Consider the following 23,211-nt stretch of genomic DNA (forward strand, 5'->3'; position numbering starts at 1 on the left):
TAAAGACAATAAATACACAATCTGTAGATGAAAATAAAATTCAAACCACTGAGATACAAACCCCAAGCTGCGAATGTAATACAAATTGAACTGAAGAAATGCAAGTGTTTTTACGATATGCCATATGTTGGTCAGTGGGGGCGTGCGGCAAAGTTCAGTTTTTGTACCCAGCTGCCTCTCGATCTTGGACCCCCTCTAGTCTTTGTGTCTGTCTGTCTTACGATCGTAAATCGTCCTGTCTGTCTGTATACAGCTGGCCGACGAGAGATATCCCTCCGAGTCTTTGAGATTGTCAATGAACGCCGTTCAATCTAAATATGCCTATCGTTCGTGAATGGCTGCCTTTTCTTCACACAATCAAAGAGTCAGGTTGCTGAATGAAAATTTCTCTAGATTGTCAGAATTCAAATGTAATGTTTAAGTAATCCGTACTAGATTACCGACTACAATATGATTAATTTAAAATGCTTGCATGTCTCAATAAGCTTTGATAATTTAAAATATCTAGTGCTTCTGTTGTTGAAAATATGATTATGTTTAACATATTGATGTTAAAATGGGTGTAAATTTCCCCTGTTTAGTACAGGTTTTTATATTTTCTGCTGTTCTTGTTTCAAAACACAGCTATATTTTAATCGTTGTGGAAAAAAGAGTCTTTGTCCTATATAGCACTCACATTCCACCGAACAAAAAGTAAACATATGCTCCAGATTTGATTTTTTAATAATTTTCCTAATTTAAGCACAATTTGTGTTTACTATATGGAACTAGCCATGATGAATCTCCAATTAAAAAAACCAACAAAACTATTTTTCTATAACTATCCAATAAATACGAGTTTAGACAAAATAATTAAACTTTACACAGTCATCGGCCGGGTGCAAACTCTTTAATTCAAACACAAGTGTCTTTGAAAAATGGCATATGAAAACGCTCCGATTCAAATATCATCTGATGTTTTACTGTATGTATATTGTTGTACGTAATTTTCCAGTACCGACAATATGGCAGTTTCCGGCGACACGGCAGGCACCTACCGGATGTTGTAATAAGTAGAGGCAGGCTACATGACACGAAATATAATCAGCCACTCAAGGATTGTGATATATTGTAGGGACGTTAATGCATTCGTTGTTCCGAATGAAGATCAGGGTGAGACATTTGAGACGAAGTTTGTGAGAGAAAGGAAAAAATATTCTACGGATTAATTGTGTTACCTATTAAGTTTGAAACACTTAAAACCGTAGATAATTAATATTACTTCTCTGTAGTACAACTAAGTGCAAATAATACTTCCACCGCAGCAAACCTGCCGACTAACCGAATTTCCATTTGTCTGAATTGATTTTCAATTAAATCTAACATGAGGTTTAACGATTACTTAGGTTTGCTGCTACAAGGAAAATAATAAAATGTATTTTTTAGTAAAATACAGTATAAAATAAATAAATTTGCCAATTTTGATCAAAATATATCCATAAACAAGCAAACTACAACAGTTTACAGCATGCTCTATAAGAATAACTTGGGAATTTTTAATTAAAATTTTTTTGAATTTTCTACGTTACCAAAATCACCATACAAAAACACTTTTATATTCTAATTTATTTGTCTTTAAAAGGATCTAGAGAGAAATTGGGAAATTTTGTGTTTTGAAGGTCAAAAATGAGAAAAGCCATTATTTACCCCCATAAAACCCCCCGTAAAACCCCGTTCCCATGGTCCGATCATGTGAAGTATAGTATGGTATAGTTTAGATCACATCGTCTAACCTAATCCGTCAAACGAGGGTTTGTTTATTTAAGCAAATAATTCTTTTAAATTTACACACTCAATAAAACAAACTTAGGACATTTTCAGTTGACCTTCTTATAAAATAAATAAATTTGCCAATGCTGGTCTACAGATCTGACTTAATAGCTGAAATTACTTTAGAAATGTCTTAATTTATGAACAAGATCGCAAAACTAGTTACCGTTTGGCAAGTGCCGCGGTGATCGTAAGAACCGGTGAACATAAACATAAAACGACAGGAACATCGCCGGACCTATTACCGAGCCGTGTAACAGTTCCAAGCTTGTCACTGAACACGACGCTACCAGTTACCGGTCTGGAACTGGCACTTACAATACGCTACCGGTTCTTGACTACGTTTTTTCGCACTAATGAACCTAACACGGACTATAAGTTTTTCTCGCACTAATGAAGAAATAAAACATACGTGTTATGTGAAGAATTCATCCGGTTTTTTATATACAGTTTATTGAGGTACTGCTTTAAACCATCTTAAAAATTCGTAGTACCTCAGAGTAATAAAACAAAAGTACCAACGGTAATAATAATACTACAGTACGAGAACTATACTAGTATTTTACTACATTTAAAATGTAGTTTTTTTGTTTTTTTTAAACACGTCGCACATTATTTATTGCCAATTTATGTAAATCTACATACAGAATAAATCATTTAATTTTACCTTCATACGAAGGTTTTGGCGTTATGCATTGATAACAATGTTTCCATGCAGAATTTTTTTATATTACTCATTAAATTATTGTGTTATCAACACCAAAATAAAATACGAAAAAGTTTACATCGTTTAAACACAATAGATTTACAATTTTAAATGAACAATGAAACAAACAGTTGAATAATCGGGCTAATAAATGTATTAGGCCTACAAAAAACTCATCATCAAACCTTTTACAAAACCTATATAAAATACAACCGTAAAAGTGTTAACATTGACTTGGATAATGATATATAAATAAATCCCCCATCTACCTAACCCAGCTGTACCCCTTCATTGAGGATATCAAGGATGGATGACTTCCAATCGTACTTATTCTTTCAAATACTACTATTTAAGCTGTTTTTAATTTCGTTTTTTAACTATGATAATTAAAGAAGGCATAAAAGATACGATGGTTTACAAAAATAGGTCTTTCATCGTTATAAAAGAGCAATATTTTCAACAAACCAACCATACCTGGTTCAATCAAGCTTGATGGTTTTCTGACATTGGCTTCAACTTCAACATGACATGGAATTTAATTTTTTGGATCTGCTTCACCCTAAACATCTCTAGAACGCGAACGTATCAAAACATATTACCAATTCAATAATTGCTCCTCGCTTCCAATCTGGCGACATCTGAACGTTTTCTCTTGAGCTCAGCGATGAGATGCAGCTCGATTTAATGGCTTAATGGCCAGTAATAACTCGCATCGATATATAATCTCCAGAGACAGGCTCGCGACACCTCAGGCGCGTTTATCCACTCATTTAACCGGTTGTAGGTCCGGAGCCGGGGTCCCGCAAGGCGGTAGAATGGGACCGCTCATCTTCCTGTGCCCTACTTCAAACGATCGCACTCGCTAGTTTAGTTCGAAGTTCAAAATGGACCAATGTAATATGACTAATGGTAAAATAGGACTAATAGTTTCAATTTCCACTATTTAGCAGGCGATTGTTAAGTGAAAATTAAATCTCAATACTGTACAATTTTATTTAATGCATTTACGTAGGTAGTTTTTTGTAAGTCTAAATTTACAAAAAGGGATAAAGATAAAAATATTTGTTATATTTCCGACTTTAAAATAAAGATATATTTATTTTATTTACAAAAATATCTGTTGTTTTAAAATTTTGTTATTGTCAAAATTAATTTTCTATCCTAACCTTTAAAATTATATTTGTATTTATTACGGCAAGAATATTTATAGGACTGACATTTAAATTAATACAATCACTTGTGTATTTATTAACTTCTATATGTTTTAATATCCATACGATTAATGGAATTAGTTTATTCTCAAAATTAATTTCCTAATAATTTTACTAAAAATTATATTGCTACTCTTTATATTGGTATTTATCGTTTTACTTATGCTCAAAATTTTCACAAAACAAGAATTAGTTGGCAAACAGTTAATTTTAAAATTAATTGTTTGCCAACTAATTCTTATCATATAAAGATATGTTAAAGAAAGATGCCATATTTTGTATGTTTAATGCACACAATGGTTCTAAGCAAGCAATATGTTTTTTTTTATACCGGAAAAGTTAATTTTAAATTAGAATCAAATCAAATTGTGACCTGAAATGTCGACGATCATTTTATTACAGTATTGAGAAATGTATCCTCTGGGCCGGCCGCCGGGAACACATAGGAACTGGAAGCAGCTAATTGCTTTACAACGTGAAAGAATGGACTCATTATAGCGGTTCTTGTGGCACTACAAGGGAAGAGGGACTTGAACCGGAACAAGACAACCGGAAGTGGCAGAACTGCGGTTGCGGGCCGGAAGTGGGTGTGAATATGCCGCTGTAGAGGCGTAATATTTCTCATAATTTTTGTCAAGATGAAAATTACTCTGTATTTCACTAAATTTTGTTTTTAACACATCACAGTCAGCGAACACAGAATAATTTTTTTATTATTTTATTTATTATTTGTTATTCTGTGTCCTGTGTTTGCTGATCACAGTATATTAAAATTTACGTCAACATTTGTTGAAAGGTAATTCAAGTTATTTTTTATAATTTAGTGTCTTTTTTCTGATTTTAATCACTTTTTCGGTCACATATTTTATTTCAATCTCCAATTTTTCAAAACATAGGCATAGGAGCCATCTGTAAATTCTACACAAAAATTCTAAAAAATATCAACAATATCTAAGTAAAAAACTATTATTTTCTGTACTTATAAAATGCTGCTTAAAGTCTGTTTTAAAATCATGTAAATTTAGCCCTACTAGAGTTAAAATTAAATTTGCTAAATATTAACATTAAGTATTTAATATGTATTAAAAATTTAATCATAATTTTTTCATAATGATAAAAAGTGCATACACATTCCTATTGTATACAATTCTAGTTTAAATTTGCATAAATTTAAAATATCATTGAAAAAAATTTCCAAAACAATCAAATACCATAATAGTTTATAAGATAATAAATTATATTACAGTACTTCACTATAGTAAGTCTCTATCAGTGATCCATAGTAATTTTTTTATTTAGAATTTACATGGGCATAAAAAATAGATTTACTTATTTTATAAAAAAAAATAGGCCTACTGGTTAAAGTAATTAATTGCGGATTCCCAAAATGTAGAAAATTATTAAAATTCTTAATATTTTATTTTCATAACCTTACACTGGAATTCAACAAACAACAATCACTCATTGTAGAGATTATTTATCTCATTATCAAGAGTTGTCATTGATATGCATGTGATTTCCTTTGAATATCATAATCTACAAGTGCTTCTGTACTCTACTGAAATTTATACAAATTAAATAATTACAGAAATTTATTCAGAATCATGCTCACTATATTGAAAATATATAGTAATATTAAATTACTGACTACAGTTTTAGTCATAAATTTATCATGCATTAAAAATGTGTCAAAGAATTGTTTGCATATTGCATAATAATTTTTAAATAAGTACGGATTTACTAATGTAATAATAAATGATACAGTGCATTATTGTTTATAAATAAACAAGACGCAATAAAATAAAAAATATTATTTGTTTCCAAACTAAAAAAAAATATTTCAATTACTTTTAAGAGAATATCTCTGTTTTAAAATCTGTTAATATATGACAACAATTTCACTAAAACAATAACTGTTGGTAGCCTACTTTTGAGCTGGAGTTTTCAGTGTATAACATTTTACAGTCGAGTTTCAGCAAAACAAATCTCTTGTCAACAATAAAAAGTACCATTCTCACTATTATGTGAAACTACATAATAATTAAAATTTAAATATATAATATTTTATATAATATATTTATATAATATTTTATATAACATATTTATATAATATTTTATATAATATATTTTATATTATATTATATATATATATATTTTAATGTAATAAAATTAATATTTAAAAAATTCAATATATTATATTGCATTTTTTAAATAATAATTTGTAACACAAATTCAATTCAGAAACCAAGTTTACTTTCGGGTTTACTTTTAGGGTTACTTTTGTCTGCCCTAGAGATAAATTAGAGCAAACCTTCGCCTTAAGTTCTTTGATATAAAATAAATTATGTTGAATATTTAAAAATCTGAATTGAATAACAGGTCAATTTTAAAACATGAAATACAATTACAGCCAAATCTAAACATGAGGGACCAGTGTCTGCCTTGCAGCCAAGCTTTCTTCTCTAATGCCCCTTCTTTAGTGCACTTTCTACTCATCAGTTCTCTTGCCCTTAATGAGGTCTTATTACAAATTATGAACCCACAATTGTTTACACTTAGGGCACTAGGTTAATTCATTGTCTGCAAGTAGGTATTAGTTTGTTGCGCTTTCTTATCTACCTGACCTTTATGGTTTATCAGATGAGTTTTAACAATCTGTGTGCATTATTTCAATGGTTGTTTTCAGCATGATTAAACTAAAAAGAAAAAATTTTCAATTAACAAATCTATTGCAGAAACGCATTAAGTAATTTGTTCATTAAGTTATAGGTATTTATCATAATATCTGTTAATATGCATTGTTCTCTTTTAACAGTGAAATAATAATTAATTTTTTGTAATCTTTTTAGAACGATATATTTTTTATGATCTTTCAAGAGCGAAATAATATTTTGTATATGTAATCTTTCAAGAGCAATGAGTAATAGTTTTTGAAAAGCTGTTCTGTATTACCTTGTTTTTAACCTTGCAATACTCGTAGAAAGGAATTAAACCATAAATTAGTTAAGCCTCAGAACATTTATGTTACATTACATAACTTCTTGATCAGCATTGTACATGTTATTAAATTTACGGAAAGTAAATAAAAGATACGTCTTATAACACTTAAAACATATATTTACGCTTATACTGTTACTCACAAGACGGTAAATATACAAACAAGATGGTAAGTGGTGATCGATTTCGATTGGACACTCCAATCATCATCAGACCCAATAGGCAAATGTCATTCTTTTGCAATCTGTGTATCAGAAATTATATACAAAAAAGCTTTTATTATTGTCTAAATAAGCTTTACTAGGTTTTTTAAAATCAAGTCCTATTTTTAGATGGAACCTAACCCTTGCAACACTAATAACTATTTTATTTGTAATGTTTTCAACGAACCTTGTTTGACAGACACATATCTGGAGTTGAGAGCTGCCACAAAGCTGGCCTGGGGGAGCGAGTCTTCGAGTGTGAACAGCTCGTCTTTCGTGACGGAGTTGGAGCGGGACTTGAGCACTGCTTTGCTTCCGATCGGAGACAAATACGCTGCACCGACATCTCTGAGCGCCAACTGACCACTGTGGTACTCCGCGGAGTAGAGACAGTTGGCGTTGCATTCGTCAACAAGTTTTCCCTCTCTGAAACAAGGCAATGCCATCAACAATTTGTAAAACACTTTTTTCTTTTACAATTATATTTTCCTCGTGCTTCCAAAAAATAAAAATCTAAAATGATTTTTTTAAACATTACTTATTTAAAGATTTTTTTTATTGGTGACATTAGATTCATTTTACAAGTACGTGCACACAAATTTGAAAAACATTGTTATTAATTTGGTTGTCAGACACTTAATAATATTAACTTCCTTTGAGGACGTTAAAGAAAAATGTAGTGAATCCGTAAGCCAAAACAGGGGATTTTCTGTTGTTAATAATTGATAAATATTGATTGTGTGTTTTCATAGAGTTTATTCATCACATTCATTAAAATACCAAGTTTTTTTTATTGTAATTATTTTTCTGTGTATTCATATTACTTTCTTTCATTTGATAATGATTGTAAACATTTGTTTTCAAACTGTTGATTTAGTATTTCCATGCCTTTAACACACATATCTATACCTTTTCTATGTGTTAACACTTCTTCAGAATTTTGACACAATGTTTTTAATGAGTGGTTTGACTCTAATCATGTGTTTTTACATTCATAATTACAATACTCGGCTTCAACCCACCTTGATAGGTATTTATTGTTGCAGGTGTGCAGTGCATATTTTCCTCCATCATCTACCCTGAACTCCAGTGTGAACAGGGTGTCCTCACCCCATGGGATGTTAGCGTCTACGTGGATTTCGTCCAAGTTCTCGGACAAATGGGCGAATCTCTTGCGGCCGACAGACCGGAGATTGACCTGCAACAATGCAGAAAACACTGTTAGAAACTATGAAGAAACAAAAACCTAATGGGGGTTTAAAAGTTTAAAAATATCCAGATTTCTTAGATAATGGAGCTTATGATAAGTAGTCATGGCTAAAAATTCAGCTGATCTTAGTCAGTAACACAGCTGTTATGATTCATTCAACAATAAATTGAATTAAATATAAAATTCAACTATAAAGATGTGCACAATGTAATGTTAAGCCTAGGATAACTATACAAGTGTTCAAGTTCCATTATCAGTTGTCGAGGCTAACCAATAATTGTAATCCCAAAGATATCTACATTATGCAACAAGCTGCTTTAGAACTTTAGTTAAAGCTTGGTTGGAGAACTTGATGTGAAATTCTGATTGTTTCATTTACAGACTTATTTCTCTTAGAACCATTTTTTGCACTTTTTTTAATAACTTTAAAATAAATTTAAATAAATGTATTGGCAGATGCAGTGTTTATTATTGCCAAACATTTTGAAAACAACCATAAATGATTAAGGTCTGGAAAAGACTGATGTAATGCATATATTGTAAAATTTGCACAAAATGTAATTAAACTATCAACATGTGAACAATAATTCTACATTACTCTCACAAGCAGAAAGACCGTTTAGTAGATTTGTAAGAAATCTGGTATTCAGCCAGGAAACTATTACATGTAAGCAACAATATATTCTAGCCTGTGTTTATCTAAGACCACCTGACTGCATAGCTCTACAGCTGGTGTCATTACAAACACAACTAACAGCTGTTTATTTACCCACGTCAGCTGTTTGTAAGCAATCATTTATACAAGTGATGCTGGTTAAAAGCTAAATTATTCAACTTGCAGCTTGAACATTTGACATGAACTTAATGTTTATTTGTTTTAATTTTTTTCAATCATTTGGTTTAGTTTGATTGTAAAACAAAATTTAAATTAGGTATCAATTAATTTTTATTTTAAAGGTGACCCATAGGAATATTATTATATATTTTTTATTATTTTAGTTCTTTGTAACTTTTGTCTTTTACCCATCAAACTGTTGGATATCAAACATTTTAATTTTTTAATTGCTGGTGTCAAGAGGATATCTGTTTTATCTATTTAATTTTCGTACGCTTAAATAATTAAACAAATAGAATTAAAACCAAGAGAAGGTAAGCATTTTTGCCATAAACCTAGTTTTATTTACCAACACGTTGTATTTTAACAATAAATGCAGGTGATTTAGGCAATTGCATTTAAAAAGAACCCTTGAAATAGCAAGAACAAGCAAATCTCTGAAATTCCATAGCAAAAGTAAGCGGACTATTTTGAAAAGAATGGGAGGAAGTGCAAGTGGAAAGAGGGAGGAAGTTGGGAAAAAAGGAAATATTTTCAAGCCATAAAGTTGACCTTTACACTAAGTATTAGGTATTATTTTATCCCTTCTCGGCCATCTCACCTGAGGTCTGGCAGCTAGATGCACCAGCCACAGTTCTGGTTGCCCAGGGGCCTTTGCTGTACAGATCAGCTTATCACTAGACGCCCCGAGGTAGTAGCCCCTAACACAGTTCTTCAAAGCCCATCTTCCCGGCTCTGGAACATTGATCAGGAACTTGCACCCTGGTTCTTTTTCTTCACTTTCACAAGTTACATTCCCAAAAGTGTCGACGGCAAGGTACTTTCCAAGGTGTGATTTCAGGTAGATAGCGTTTGGTTCTCCTCCAGCTGGTTCTAAAGTCCAAATTTGCTTTTTTTTCAAGGAAGCGCCGTTGGCGTTTATCTGGAATGAATTTTAAGAGTTATTTTTGACGTGAGTCCCATTTGGTATACAGTACTTATCAGTTTTTAAATATTTTTTTTCTACTTACAAATTTTGTATGTGTAAAAATGTTAGCACTAAATTTTTGTCACTAAAAACTAAGAGTTTCTGATGAATTCAATTATTTACACTATTTAATAAAAATTAATTTTAAACGTAATTAAAATTGTCTATTAAAGTTAGTTTAGTTTATTTCATTAATTTCTTTTATTTGTAACAAAATTAATTATAAAAAAATATTATTCCCTTTTTGAACATATTATGTACATATTTAAAACAAAATTTGTCCCAATTACAACTCAAAATATATGACCTATTTCCAAAACACATTTATGGTTTTTAATCAAATTAGTTAGGAAGCATTGATTTCATGCGCACAAAAGTATAAAAAGGCTGTTTAATTTAAATGCAATTTTTATTCAGGTTTCGTAAGCTTGAACCAAACAACTGTTTTGAACTGAAACAACAATTATTTAATAAAATTTGATTGGAGAATCCACAGTAAAATGCATTTTGAAAACGGACAAAGACAAAAGATGCTGTTAGATAGTTTGTCAAGCGGAAATTGTAAACTTTGAATCGCTTTGGAAAACCAATCAAAAATTAAATTTAAGGTTAGTTAAGACTTACTCAAAAATAAAATACAAGGCACCAAACGATCACATTTCATTCTGTAAGATTACAGCCAATAAAAATGTGTTAAAAATAAAAACTTAATTTTTCACACTAAAAATACTTACTATAACTGAACCCAAACGGGAGTTTTGATCAAAAGTCTAACAAAAAAATAACTAAATTATACTCTAAAAATGTATATAGCCCAAAAATACACTACCCAATTGTTGATCAAAAGTGTTTCAATAGTAAATATTTCAGTTAGAAAAATACTAAGACAGCAGAGGTTTTTGTTAAATAAAAACAAATAAACTTTTATACCAGTCATGTTTTAAACGAACAAATATAATGTTTTCTCTATGGTATTCATTTACTTAAGGAATAAACGATAAGGACTAAACAAATTCAATTCATGTCAAATTACATACGATTTCCATGAAATATAAGACCCTAAATAATGCATTGTTTTAGAACGTAACGTTTCACTAAATTACAGTAATTGTTAAAGTTTAAAGTATTGCAATTTAATATAATAGATCTACTTTTGCTATAACCTACTAATATCATTTTACATGGATTGTGTACAACAGTAGCCTGTATTCAAATTAGTCTTTTTCTAAACCTGTGTACACTACAACGGATATATACTGTAGCCTACTAACTAAATATTTAACTAACCTACTCAAAAATAAAAAACATATTATCCTGCAACTGCAAGAAAATGTCTCATAAAAAGATGTTTTTATTTACATTATTATTGATATGCAAAATAACGTTGTGTTTCTGAAAACACAAAATTTTACAATACTGTATTTTGAAAAAGGCAGTGTAATATTTTTTATACTAACCTTAAAACCGAATGTTTCTGCTGTGAGATATTTGAACTGACAGTTTATCAGTCCTATTGTCCAAACTCCTTTGGTACCATTGGACAACTCTCCATTCTCGTGATGGCCGTTCATTCCATTCACCCCGTTCATCCTGAAGATCCGATCTGTAACAAGAGTCGTTCATTAAGAGTCGTTCTTAGATTTGAATCTTATCTTGAAAGTCAAAGGTTTTTCCCTAGTTACCTGACAAAGTGGACTTCCTTGCACTGATTATATGCGCCAAGTAGCTAATTGTTTCACTTTTGCCGCGCACCAGTATTCCAACCAAACAACACAAAACAGTGTGCTTTTATTAGGCACGTAATATGTGTACGCTTGAAAATAAGTTGGCAACACTTCAAAAAATATGTACTACTACTACGATCAGCTGGTGCAGCGTTTCTCATTTCGTTCAATGCTTGGATTTAACCTAACCTAAAAACGTGTTGTATAGTGTTTGAAATACTAATTATTTATATGCTTTATAGTAACTGTAGGAAAAATACCATAATGTGTAACGCGAGTGCAAAGTTCCTTTGCTGCACTCGAGTTACACAAATAACTATTTCAGAATCTGGAGATTTTTGGTAGTTAAGAGGATCAATATTTGGTGTTTGATTTTGACCGATGTTGAAGGATGTCGTACCTTGGGAGGTTGTCATAATTGAAAGGGGTAGACTAAAAGAGGGAAGCTTTTAAATGATGAATTTTTTGGACGCCTGGAACAGGTAATATCTAAGAATCTCTAAAAAGTTTTTATTATTGGGGTTTTCCTTGAAAACAGACATTTTTTAACTACTGTAGTTCAATAATAGCATTATTTTGGAAGCAGAACAATTGTCTACACTTGAATACACTGATCATTGTAACATAAGGTTACATAATCAAGAGAATGGCATACCAATGTTTAATGGTGTTATGTTTTATTCAGTAAGCCACGTAGCAACGTTCAGCACGCCATATTTACATTTCACTTCTCAATTTATGTCACAAAACGTCTGATCAAGTCCCAAAATATTGTTTTATAAACTAATTATACTGACTGAGTCAGTGTTAATAACGTACTGAATACATATATAATTTTTGTTTGGGACGGAAATATATTGTTAGTTAAATACAGACCTTGAAATCTTTGTATACAAAGTCACCTTTGTCGCCTAAGTCAGCCCTGAAGATCTATAATGTTCTACCAGACGATGTGACAGATCTGAACACGAAGGTTTTTAAGATACGACTGAAGGAGTACTTGGTCAAGAGGCCGCTCTACTCTGTTCAAGAATTAGGCCTACAAGATGGGACACCAATATTTGGGCAGTAAATAGCCCCAAAACTTCTTAGCATTCTATCCAAATTTCATTGGTCAACGACGAAGGTATTACAAGTAATTAAGTATTATTATTATTATTATTATATTCAACAACAAAATTTTACATAAACATAAACATAAACAAAATTACATTATTCAAGCGAATTTTACATAAACCACAAAAAAGCGAACTAGGATTGTAAAGCAACATAATACAGTTATTAGCCTACTATACAGGGTGAATAAAAAGTAAAGACCCCCCCCCCCCCCTCTAATATTTTTCCAAATAAATACAGTATACAGAGATATCCTTTGGTGGTTGTGCAATCTTAGCAGGAAGTTTCATTTTATGATTTTGAAATTTTTGAGTGTCAATTATCAATCAATTATCAATTCCCCCAAAAGGAGGGATTTGAAGGGTAACTCAAATATTTTAATAGTAAACCCCCTTCAAGTGACACCTCATTTTGAAGTGTTTACAAAAACTTAAAGAATGGTGAAAACTAGAGGTCACTATCTCTTCTCTAACCAAAATAGTAGCCAATATTACCATTACGAACCAATTTTACCATTGATTTTCTACAACATTTGACGGGCTACCATTTTGGATAGAGAAGAGATAGCGACCTCTAGTTTTCACCATTCCTTAAGTTTTTGTAAACACTTCAAAATGAGGTGTCACTTGAAGGGGGTTTACATTTAAAATATTTGAGTTACTCCCCAAATCCCCCCTTTTGGGGGGACACTCAAAAATTTCAAATCATAAAATTAAACTTCCTGCTAAGCTTGCACGACCACCAAAAGGATATCTCTGTATATTTAATGGGGAAAATATTAAAGGGGGGGGGGGTCTTGACTTTTTATTCACCCTGTATATAGGGATGGAAGTGATTGAACTTTTCAAGAACTTCTGATCTCTCTTGAGCACTCACAAATAACCATAAATTTGTCATAGAAGTCAGGTGCCATCCCTTAACATATTATATGAAACTCAATTGCAAATAATAGTTCCTTTGACATAGATATTATAAACACATTAAATAATATACAATATACTTTTACAGTATTTAGTAGCTAAGGAACACAGATCTTAAAACCATAACAAATAGTGTACATATCTTGAGTTTTAAACTTTAAAGGCCAATGGGGCAGAGCCCTGATGGAATTTCTTCAAAACACATCTTATTGCACACCTAGAACTTAATTGGATTGGAAACTCCATTCCAATTCCTTACTTATGGCTTGTACTTTTTGAGATAGTGATCAGTGAGTCAGTGAGTGGTGTTCGCCGCCTTGGTGAGCATTTTTTCGTACAAAAACGCAGTGTACTATCGGTTCAATATCGAGATACTAAGTATCGATATTATTTCGGATCAAATGGGTTTGTTGTGCCTTTTATACACTGTGAAAAAAATACCAACAGCTGTTACAATTTCTATCGTATCATTTTCGTTTACCCTCTGCCATATCAACAAGGTCAAATGTCGAAGATAATATCAAAACAAACGCATTAGGCCTATCAGTTTCAATATTTATTTTAGATCATTTTCAACACTGACCAAGATAGGATGTCTTCTAACAACTTTTAGTTTGATTAACAGTGAACTTATTTGATGTTTGATAGATAAATCAAATTTGTCTGGATTGTATCGTTAACATTTTGACATTATTTTTGAGGTTACAAATAGTTACTTTGTGTTTAGGGTATCCTATTTGGTTTTCAATCGCAACAATTATTATTGTTATACGCTATAGGCTTAACATTATATCTTAAGTTCGTATGAAATGAGAATTTCCAATCATGCTATTTAAACGCAACTATTCAATTTTTACCAAAATATGGATGTGAGGTGAGATTCCTTGTGTACGATTTTTACTGACTAAGATCTGCTGTTTCATAAGTCAGGGCCAATAATTATAAACACAATGATCAAGGCGGGCCAGGACCAATTTCAAACCACCAAAAAGCTAGTCTTTCCCCAGGTTTGATCCGCTAGTCTTATGATTTCTAGCAAACACTTAAATCAGTTGTATCATAGACAAATAAAATTCAAAATTTAGACCGACATCAGTGCTGCGGCTAACACAAGTTCTGGCGTCCACCGCTTGGAGTGCCGTATAACGGTGCACGCGCTACTTAACTACTCGGCACTCCAAACGGTGGACGCCAGACCTTATGTTAACCACAGCACTGCTGTCGGTCTATATTTAATTCTATTTGTCTATGGTTGTATGGATGTTGAATTCTGTAGGTACATTTTGATAAATATTTTACTAGTTAACTAAAATAGTATGCACAACATTACACTATTTATCACACACTTTCTGCGTACGTACAATCTCTAAAAAATAAAAATAATCATAGGGTCACTTCTCTAAATATTTAAATCGTGTAAAAAGTGTGGTGTAACTAATTAGGTGAAACATGCAATTTCACTAGAACATTCCTTGGCGTTTAAATACATGATTGTTTTCACAACGTTAACCTGGAACCTACTAATTTGCATTTCTGTAGAAAGCGAACTTCGACCGTTTTTTAACTTGTGAGAGAGTGTTTAAAGTCCACTTTTGCTTCATTAGTAACAAATTGTGATTGCTTGTTTCGAGTCGTTCGTAGTTCTCGTCCGGTGGGATTTTCTTTAGAAGTGGGAATAAAAAACAAAATAGTTCTTGTAGAAAAGCATAACGATAATTAGCTTATTCGCTATAGGTCTTCGAGCCTTCTAAGGTTCTTGTTTGAATTTACAAATTGATAATTTCATCTATTTTTATATCGGTTATGGATAGTAGACATTCTGTCCTAATGTGAAAAATGTGTCCAGTTCTAGAATGAAAGTTAAAAAATAACTCATACCAATATTGTAGCCAGACCAAACTAAAGGGGCAAATATGATACCAAACTATAGAATATTTGATGCCATGTCAACTCTTTATAGTATCAAAAACTATGAGAAAATAAACAGTTGGCAGTGGCATGCCACGTGAGAGGCTTATTCATTTAGGTTCTATATAATCCTTGTGCGAAGTCAGTGTACAGTTTGCACAATGTTAGTAATTTTTGTTTAGACCGGCCAAAAGTATTAAATTTTAAAAGTTTTGTGTAAATATAAATATTTCGTGTGACAGCGTGTCTATACTACATGTGGAATGCAACGACCAATGCTTTTAACAGAAGATTTGACAATGGGGCTGATTGTCCCGAAACTATAGTCATCATAAAAAGACGACTAGTATTAAATACGTAAAAAGGTATTATTAGTAGAAAATATTGTATATACAGTACATAAACATTATATACGGGTAAATCTCAATAGCATTGGTTGAAATGCATTTCACAACAACTTACTCTACTAAACCAAATTATTCCCAAACAGAAATCCTGGTACAATAATTATTGAACATAATTGATACCAACCCAAAAGAACCCCTTTTATGACTCACATCAGACAACTCTGTTGAGACGGGTCAGCTGGCGCGATAACAGCTGTAAATAACTGTTATCAACTTCCGTCGTCTGCTAGAGGGGGACAGGGCGACCAACAACACCACTTGTATCAGGGTGGTTCAGACTAGGGTGGCATTGGTGCTTTTTAAATTAAAGAGTTTAAAAATTTAATTATTCGATATTTGAGGTAATGTTTTATGGGATGCTAATATAGCTTTCAAGTTAGGTATTAAATTTATTTAAAATGCTATTCACATAAAAAACAGTTAACGTAATTGTAAATAAATATTTTAATATTCAATGCGTATTAGTTCAATTTTGGTTTTTATTTTATATGTATATATTAAATTTATTTTATGTCATTTATTAACTAAGCTTATGATCCTTTATTTTATTTCGTACAAAAACATAAATAATATCTACAATTTGTTTTTTTAATGTAATACTAAATTTTAAGGTTTAAAAAAGCCAATAAATAATACATTTTTCATAATAAATGTAAAAAATATATATTTTGGGCTTTTGGACCTTAAAATTTAGTATTACATTAAATTTATTTGCCAATATCTCCAACATAAGTAATAAATTGTTTTTTGTTTATTTATACGAAAAAATATTTATTAAATCTGTTAATAGGAAAATAGGGAAAAAGTTAACCTGGCTAGAGAAAACGTCAAGTTAAGTCCGTTTTTATTATTTTTCTTTTTACCTCTACACTATTATTCTCTTTTTACCTTATCGATGCTTTGTTACTTGGGTATTGATACTTTTCGCCTAAAGTTATTGTAGTTTCTGTTTTCTGAACTATTCTTTGGCAACATAACATAAGCAGTTTTTTTTTTTTTTTTTTTTACCAAAACATCACGTTATAAACATATTTATACATTTTTACTTTTTACCTAAGCATATACTTGACCATATTAGCATTTTCCTTTTGCTACCTGAGTCATTCTTTGTTTACCCTCCCCCATTATTTTTTTCTTCTTAAAAATGTATTGAGCAATGTTTTGTTTCAGAGTAATTTTTTTTTTTCGGTCATCAGAGTTAATTTTTGTAACAACGCTTTATATACGAAGTAATCTTAGTGACTAACCAATGATTTACCTACTCAAACAACACTTTTTGACCTTGATTTTCTTCATCAGATGATTTTGGTTTCGGGCCAGGTGTGGACTGTATCCAGGCAACGGCCCAAAATCAATACCTCCCCCGAACTTGGGGCTGTGAACTTGAAATGCATGATTGTCTGGCCTTCTATTTGGGGACATTCAATGGCTCTGGCCTTGGTTATAAATAGCACAACGATGTAGAAATGCCATCTCAATGTTAAAGGTATACCGTACTTAGTTTAGGCGTTCCTAAACGTTAAAACGAAGCAGCTATTGGCATATGGAAAGGAAAGCTGGGATAAAATACTATCATTGTAGAAAAACAGAAGATAGCCGATGTCGAGATGTTAGATGTCGAGGAAAATCAGATGTTTTACAGTAAAAAAACTGGACCCAGCTGTTCTTCATCATTGGGTTTGTGATAAATGGTCCAGACGTTCATGCTCTAGAATCAATTGATCATCTCACTCATTTGACATCACTCATCCTTCACTCATACACGCTCTGATGGGTCGCCGTTGTATTAATATATATCCAATCTAAAAGTTGAATATGTTTTCCTAAAATATATATAAAATTTAAGATGTTTTTCGCAAGGAATATGATTTGTTTTTGTTGGTTCCAAAATGAAATCAGCTGTTTCCAGCTAAAACAGCTGGTCTTGGTTACTAACAAGTCTACACAGATCATAATCCATTCTACACCTCACCTTTCTCTCATGGGTTAAAATACGCATCATTGGGGTTTTATCTCAATGTAATGATGATAATTAATTATATAACTTAGCTCATAAAATGTACATGTTACACTATTAGGTTAGGTAAACTAATACCGTTTACCAAAATGTATCCTAAATAACAAAATTTTAGTACTGTAGGGATCAGCAGAAAATTTGTTTTAATGCATATGAAGACCATATGGACCAATCGCCGAATAAGAATTGACGAAATAGCAAATAACAACTAAAATAAAATGTTAATAGTAGATAAAATCTTGTTTTCAACTCTAAACAAGGCAAGGAAGTGTCAACCCAAAACGGTGCCCAAAAGAAGAGTGGCTACCAAAATAGGAAATCGAATAACCAGTCTCATTTGGGCTGGAAGCTGGTAGTTTGCCAAATTTGGACCAGGTTGTCACGTTTGTTTACAGGTGTAAACATCCGTTCTATCCATCGATGGATATAGTCTAGTGTATTGTATAAAGTCTAGTCAGGTTATATACATCAAACCATGCTTGTTTAAACAATGTTTTATTGTTACTTTCACCACTTAAGCAACCGCTTCCTTATTTAACAAATGCAAGTATTTGCAGAACTAATTCGCTAAATGTATTTACACATTAACATATGTTTCACGACTTCTTGAAAGACCACTCATCAGTTATCAGTTTACTTATCAAGTTCTTGTCCATTTCCTCTTAGCGAGCTGATCACTTATCATTAGATATGGTCTTATCTTTACACTGGTCCAAGGTTCTTGGTCCTAGGTCGTTCTACTAATGTGATACTCAGAGACTAATGCTTATTTGTCTGCAATAAGATACCAAATTTAAAACAAAGTCCTTGTGTGGTTTTAATTTTTGGTAAGTTCCATGGAGGTTAATGTTCAAATTTTCTCACATATTGACCTTTCATTAGAGAAAGCGGGTTTTCACAAAGATTGTTCGGGGTTTCTAGATGATTACGAGTATAAATATAACCCCCGCCACAGCAAACCTGCAGGCTAAGCGAATTTCAATTTGCCTGATTGGATATACACTAAAATGTCTCCTTAAAAATATCACATTTATTCCCTATTTAAATAACATTAGTTTAACGGGTTTAACGAGTACTTATGTTTGCTACAACAGGGAGGGTAAAAAGGTGTTTTTTGTAAAGTGTTAGTAGTTTAGTATGAAATGAACGCATTTTCCAAATTTGATCAAAATATTATCATAAACAAGCAAACTACAATAGTTTACTTATTCTCCATAAGAATAACATGGGAATTTAAAATTTACAGTTTTTTGGAATTTTCTCCGTAACCATTAGGCGCATAATAACGCTTCAATATACTAAATTATTTGTTTTTTAAGCTCTACAAAATGGTTTGGAAAGAAAATGCTAAATTTTAAGTTTTTAGGGTAAAAAAATGGGAAATCTTTGCCCCATAAAACCCCCATAAACCCCTGTTCCCATAGTCCAATCATGCTGGTTCGCGAACTCGTTCGAATAAACGTAGGTTTACGCGTTTGTACCAAATTTCATCAAAATCGGATGATTTTTGCTCGAGTTATCGCGCTAACGGACACATATATGAATTTAAACGGATGGTGTTTTTGGTCTCTATAGGGACCTCAAAACGAAAAAGTAAATCGGTCCCGGGTCCAGGTCTTACCATGAGTACTACGGTAGTAGCTTATTCCCTATATGGGAAATTCGCTAAAAGAGTACTTTGTTTGATCGAATGTGACTGATTGTTTTGACACACATGATTACCTGTGACTAGATCAAATCCAACTAAACCATTATTAAAGCAGTTTAAATAATTCCTAAATATTCTCATAAAACCCGTCATTAAATTAGCTCTTTCAGAACTTCTTTCAATTCGAGTTTAAAGGAGGAAACTGTATATATTACTTCGTGTAAAGCATTACAAAAATGCCAAAAGCCTATTAATTGTTTAACACACAATGTTTTAAGCGAAGACTTAAAAGTAGGCAACTCCATTTTAGACATCACTTCTATGGATCAGCTGGGGAAATGTTTATATAGTTGTGTTTTTCTCGGTTTAGGCAATGTTTATTATTAACTCGTCAGCTTAATTTCAATCAAAAATATAAAAAATAAAAAATATATAAAAACCTTCTACCCACTAATTATAATACAGATCGTATTCGCAGCATTATGCAACAAGCAGAGAAGCACTTGAAGACTAGATAAACAACGTGACAAGATATCGATTTCGAGTAGCGAGTCTAGATAAGATCGATTTCGAATCACATGACATAATATGACTGTCCTAGTTTGAAATAGACCGGAGTGTTGTGAGTGAAGGTTAAATTTTGAAATTCATCACATGGATTATTTTAGTGGAAGGAATTCTATACAGAAAAATATATTTTAGATAGTTGGGGATTCATTTTTTCGTTACCTATATATTTGGCAACTATTGGATTGCGGTAGCACAAAGTTAGAGTCTGTTACTGGCGGGAATTGAACTTAAATATCGTTACCGTACGATTACTGTACCACATCAAGTGCGGCCCAATATCGTCTATATTAGGGTTACTTTAGGGTTCAGTAGTATGTTTTAAATCGTGCGTACAGTTTAAGTACAGCTGTCGTTGAAATTTAAAAATATTAACCATCCCTTGAGAATGATACAAATATTTACCCGCAGCAAAACTGTATACTAAACGAATTTGCGATTACCAAGTGGGATTTTCCCTCAAATATTTCAGGGATATTGTAGTTATAAAGTTATATTGTATGCTCTAACACGCATGATTTTATTTAAAACTATTTTTTTGTATTTTTATACAAAAATTATTGTTAAAGGAAAGAGTATGGAACTCCAAAATAAAACACATTTGTCTCTCCTGAATAAACAGCTGGAAACTCCGATAAAAACGCGGGAATTACTGGCGGGTAAAAAGCTTGACATTCTCGGAATCAACGATTAAAACATTAAATCCCAATTAGGGAATATCCTGACCGAAATAAAATCGTGCGAAAACGTTTCAGTATCCAGGGAATTGTTGGAGCGCGGAACTTTTTCTAATTCCACAGATTTTGCAGAACTCTGGGGAAGACCTGTTTAAAAATCTTACATATAAAAGCGGCAAAATTTTTTAGACATAGGTAAAAATGTTATAAGAACAATTTTTCATGTTTTGATAGTGCTTGGTTAGTTTAAAACCCAGCATTACCATAAAATAATAATTGAGGAAACTTGTATATCCTAAACATATGGTCTGAAATTCTTTGTTGTTTTTTTATTTAATTGTTTTAATTATTTAAAAATTTGTAAAACCTATAAAAACAAAAATAAATTAAGTGAAAAATTTTAATTTTAAATAGCTAATTATTATTATCTTATTTTCTTCACACCTGAATGCCATTTTTGGTGAGAATCGCATTACCCATTCCCCCTGTGAATTGGTACCAAAATATGACAAATTTGCTACTTTCAAGCTCCATATCTCCCTTAATATTCAACATTAAAAATATATTTCTTATATATTTCTATCTTTAATTTTTAGTATAATTGAACAATAACAAAAAATCCTAGATCAAATTTTCGACCAAACACCCTTAACACGAAAATGCAAACTGGTGAAACAGAAACCCCACAAAAAATTGTAATGGCAGAGCCACTTCATGAAAACCTTTCATCGAAGTCTCCAATGACGAGATAAGATAACTAGGTATCTGCAGTACATTTAAAGGCATAATTATTTAAGTATAGCTGTTAAAAATATTTCAAATGAAGGAAAACAATTTATTGGGTACAATGGTGGATTTAAATGTTTAAAATCCACCGATACAGAAACTTAACCACTCGGTATGAAATTCAACCAGTTTGAATGTGTATAAAGATAAATTGATTCTGTGGCTGTTTTAATACATATTGAAATGTGGTTAGAATATTTCAAAACTTTTTGAATCTAAACACTTAACTTTATTGTATACGACTAATATATTTATCCCATCTCGACAGTTACTTTCCGCGATTGCTCATGGCATGTTTCGCTCGACTGGTGTATAGCACAATCAGGTGACACAAAGTCTATATCAAGTTCACTAGAGAGAGGAATACGATAACAATAAGACGTCGAGTAATATTTCAATAAGCTGAGCACATTAATACCTCTATAAATTAAAAAAGGTACAATAAAATCTATGCACCAACTATAGGCCTATGTGAATTTACAAAAGACAAATACCACTAACGCAAGAAGTAAAGAAAAATAGTGTAAAAACAATGTACAAGAACAAGGAAGACGACCTTTCCCGCAATATTATAAAACACTAGCATAGGCTAATTGACATCGATAAGATATAAAAATAAGTAATACAAATTACCATCAGCAAATCGCACTTATTCTTAGACATTAAAACCGAGTTTAGAAAATGTTTAAGAATTCAAAAAACACACACACAGATATTTAATTAGCTTTCAGCTGTTTCTACATATAAAACATCATTTACATTTCCAACAACATTTTTTTACACAACGCCTCGCTCAAATCCTTAATTGGTCTAAAATTAACTAAAATTCATCATTTTGTCTATGCAACCACCGTTTACTACTTACAGAAAAGCAAGTAGGGTCGCGGTCGCTCACAGACTACTAGTAGGTAGGCCTACTCAACAATGCAATGACAGTAGGCCAACAGGGCCAACGCCACTGCCATCATCATCACATCGCCGTGCCACCGCCATAGAGTAACGTCACGTGACCTTGAGAAAGGTTATACTCGTGATTGTTACTCTGTGCTTTAGCATTCCAGAGAGTTTCAGTTCGTTCTGCGGCTAAGAGGAATGTACGCTTCATAGTTCTATGCTCTTTCTTTTTTCGATTTCGTTTGCGGGTTCAACGGGTTCACGAGTTTATTGGTTCAATTCCCTTGTAAATCATTTAGGCTACGGACGGACCCTGTGAGTTATTTGATGGGACACCGTATTTATTCCATGGTACTAGTACTCCGCAACAGAGTAGGTAGTACAGAATTGTCAGTCCACTGCGGCGTTAGCATTAACAAAGCAGAGCACCAATATATCATTATATTAAATTTTACAACCGACACACAAGAGCGCGCATTTTAAATGGAATATTAAAAGTATAATTTGATTTTATAACACGTCGTAAAACACCTCAATACAAAAGCCTTACGAAAAGCTGGCTCGTTAACTAGGAATGCTAAAATTAACTGCAATTTACTTAATCTTATC

At 32.0% G+C, this 23,211-nt stretch overlaps 1 protein-coding gene across 5 annotated transcripts in view; it reads right to left on the minus strand.

Annotated features, from left to right (window-relative positions):
• The window catches only part of LOC128999771 (protein singed), a 68,229-nt gene that overhangs the window by 41,163 nt on the left and 3,855 nt on the right, over positions 1 to 23,211 (minus strand). For 3 of the 5 annotated variants that reach the window (XM_054426442.1, XM_054426441.1, XM_054426439.1), the window contains exons 2-6: positions 11,396 to 11,541; positions 10,673 to 10,708; positions 9,573 to 9,893; positions 7,949 to 8,124; positions 7,114 to 7,352 (exon numbers count right to left, since the gene is read on the minus strand). In XM_054426442.1, the coding sequence (XP_054282417.1) occupies positions 7,114 to 7,352; positions 7,949 to 8,124; positions 9,573 to 9,893; positions 10,673 to 10,708; positions 11,396 to 11,527 (904 nt within the window). In that variant the 5' untranslated portion in view covers positions 11,528 to 11,541. The remainder of the gene's footprint in view (positions 1 to 7,113; positions 7,353 to 7,948; positions 8,125 to 9,572; positions 9,894 to 10,672; positions 10,709 to 11,395; positions 11,542 to 23,211) is intronic. The other 2 variants (XM_054426440.1, XM_054426443.1) reach the window with 1 other exon arrangement.

This window comes from Macrosteles quadrilineatus, unplaced genomic scaffold, assembly GCF_028750875.1.
Source record: "Macrosteles quadrilineatus isolate MER2022 unplaced genomic scaffold, UCM_ALF_1.0 Scaffold_8__2_contigs__length_117827958, whole genome shotgun sequence".
Classification (NCBI taxonomy): domain Eukaryota; kingdom Metazoa; phylum Arthropoda; class Insecta; order Hemiptera; family Cicadellidae; genus Macrosteles; species Macrosteles quadrilineatus.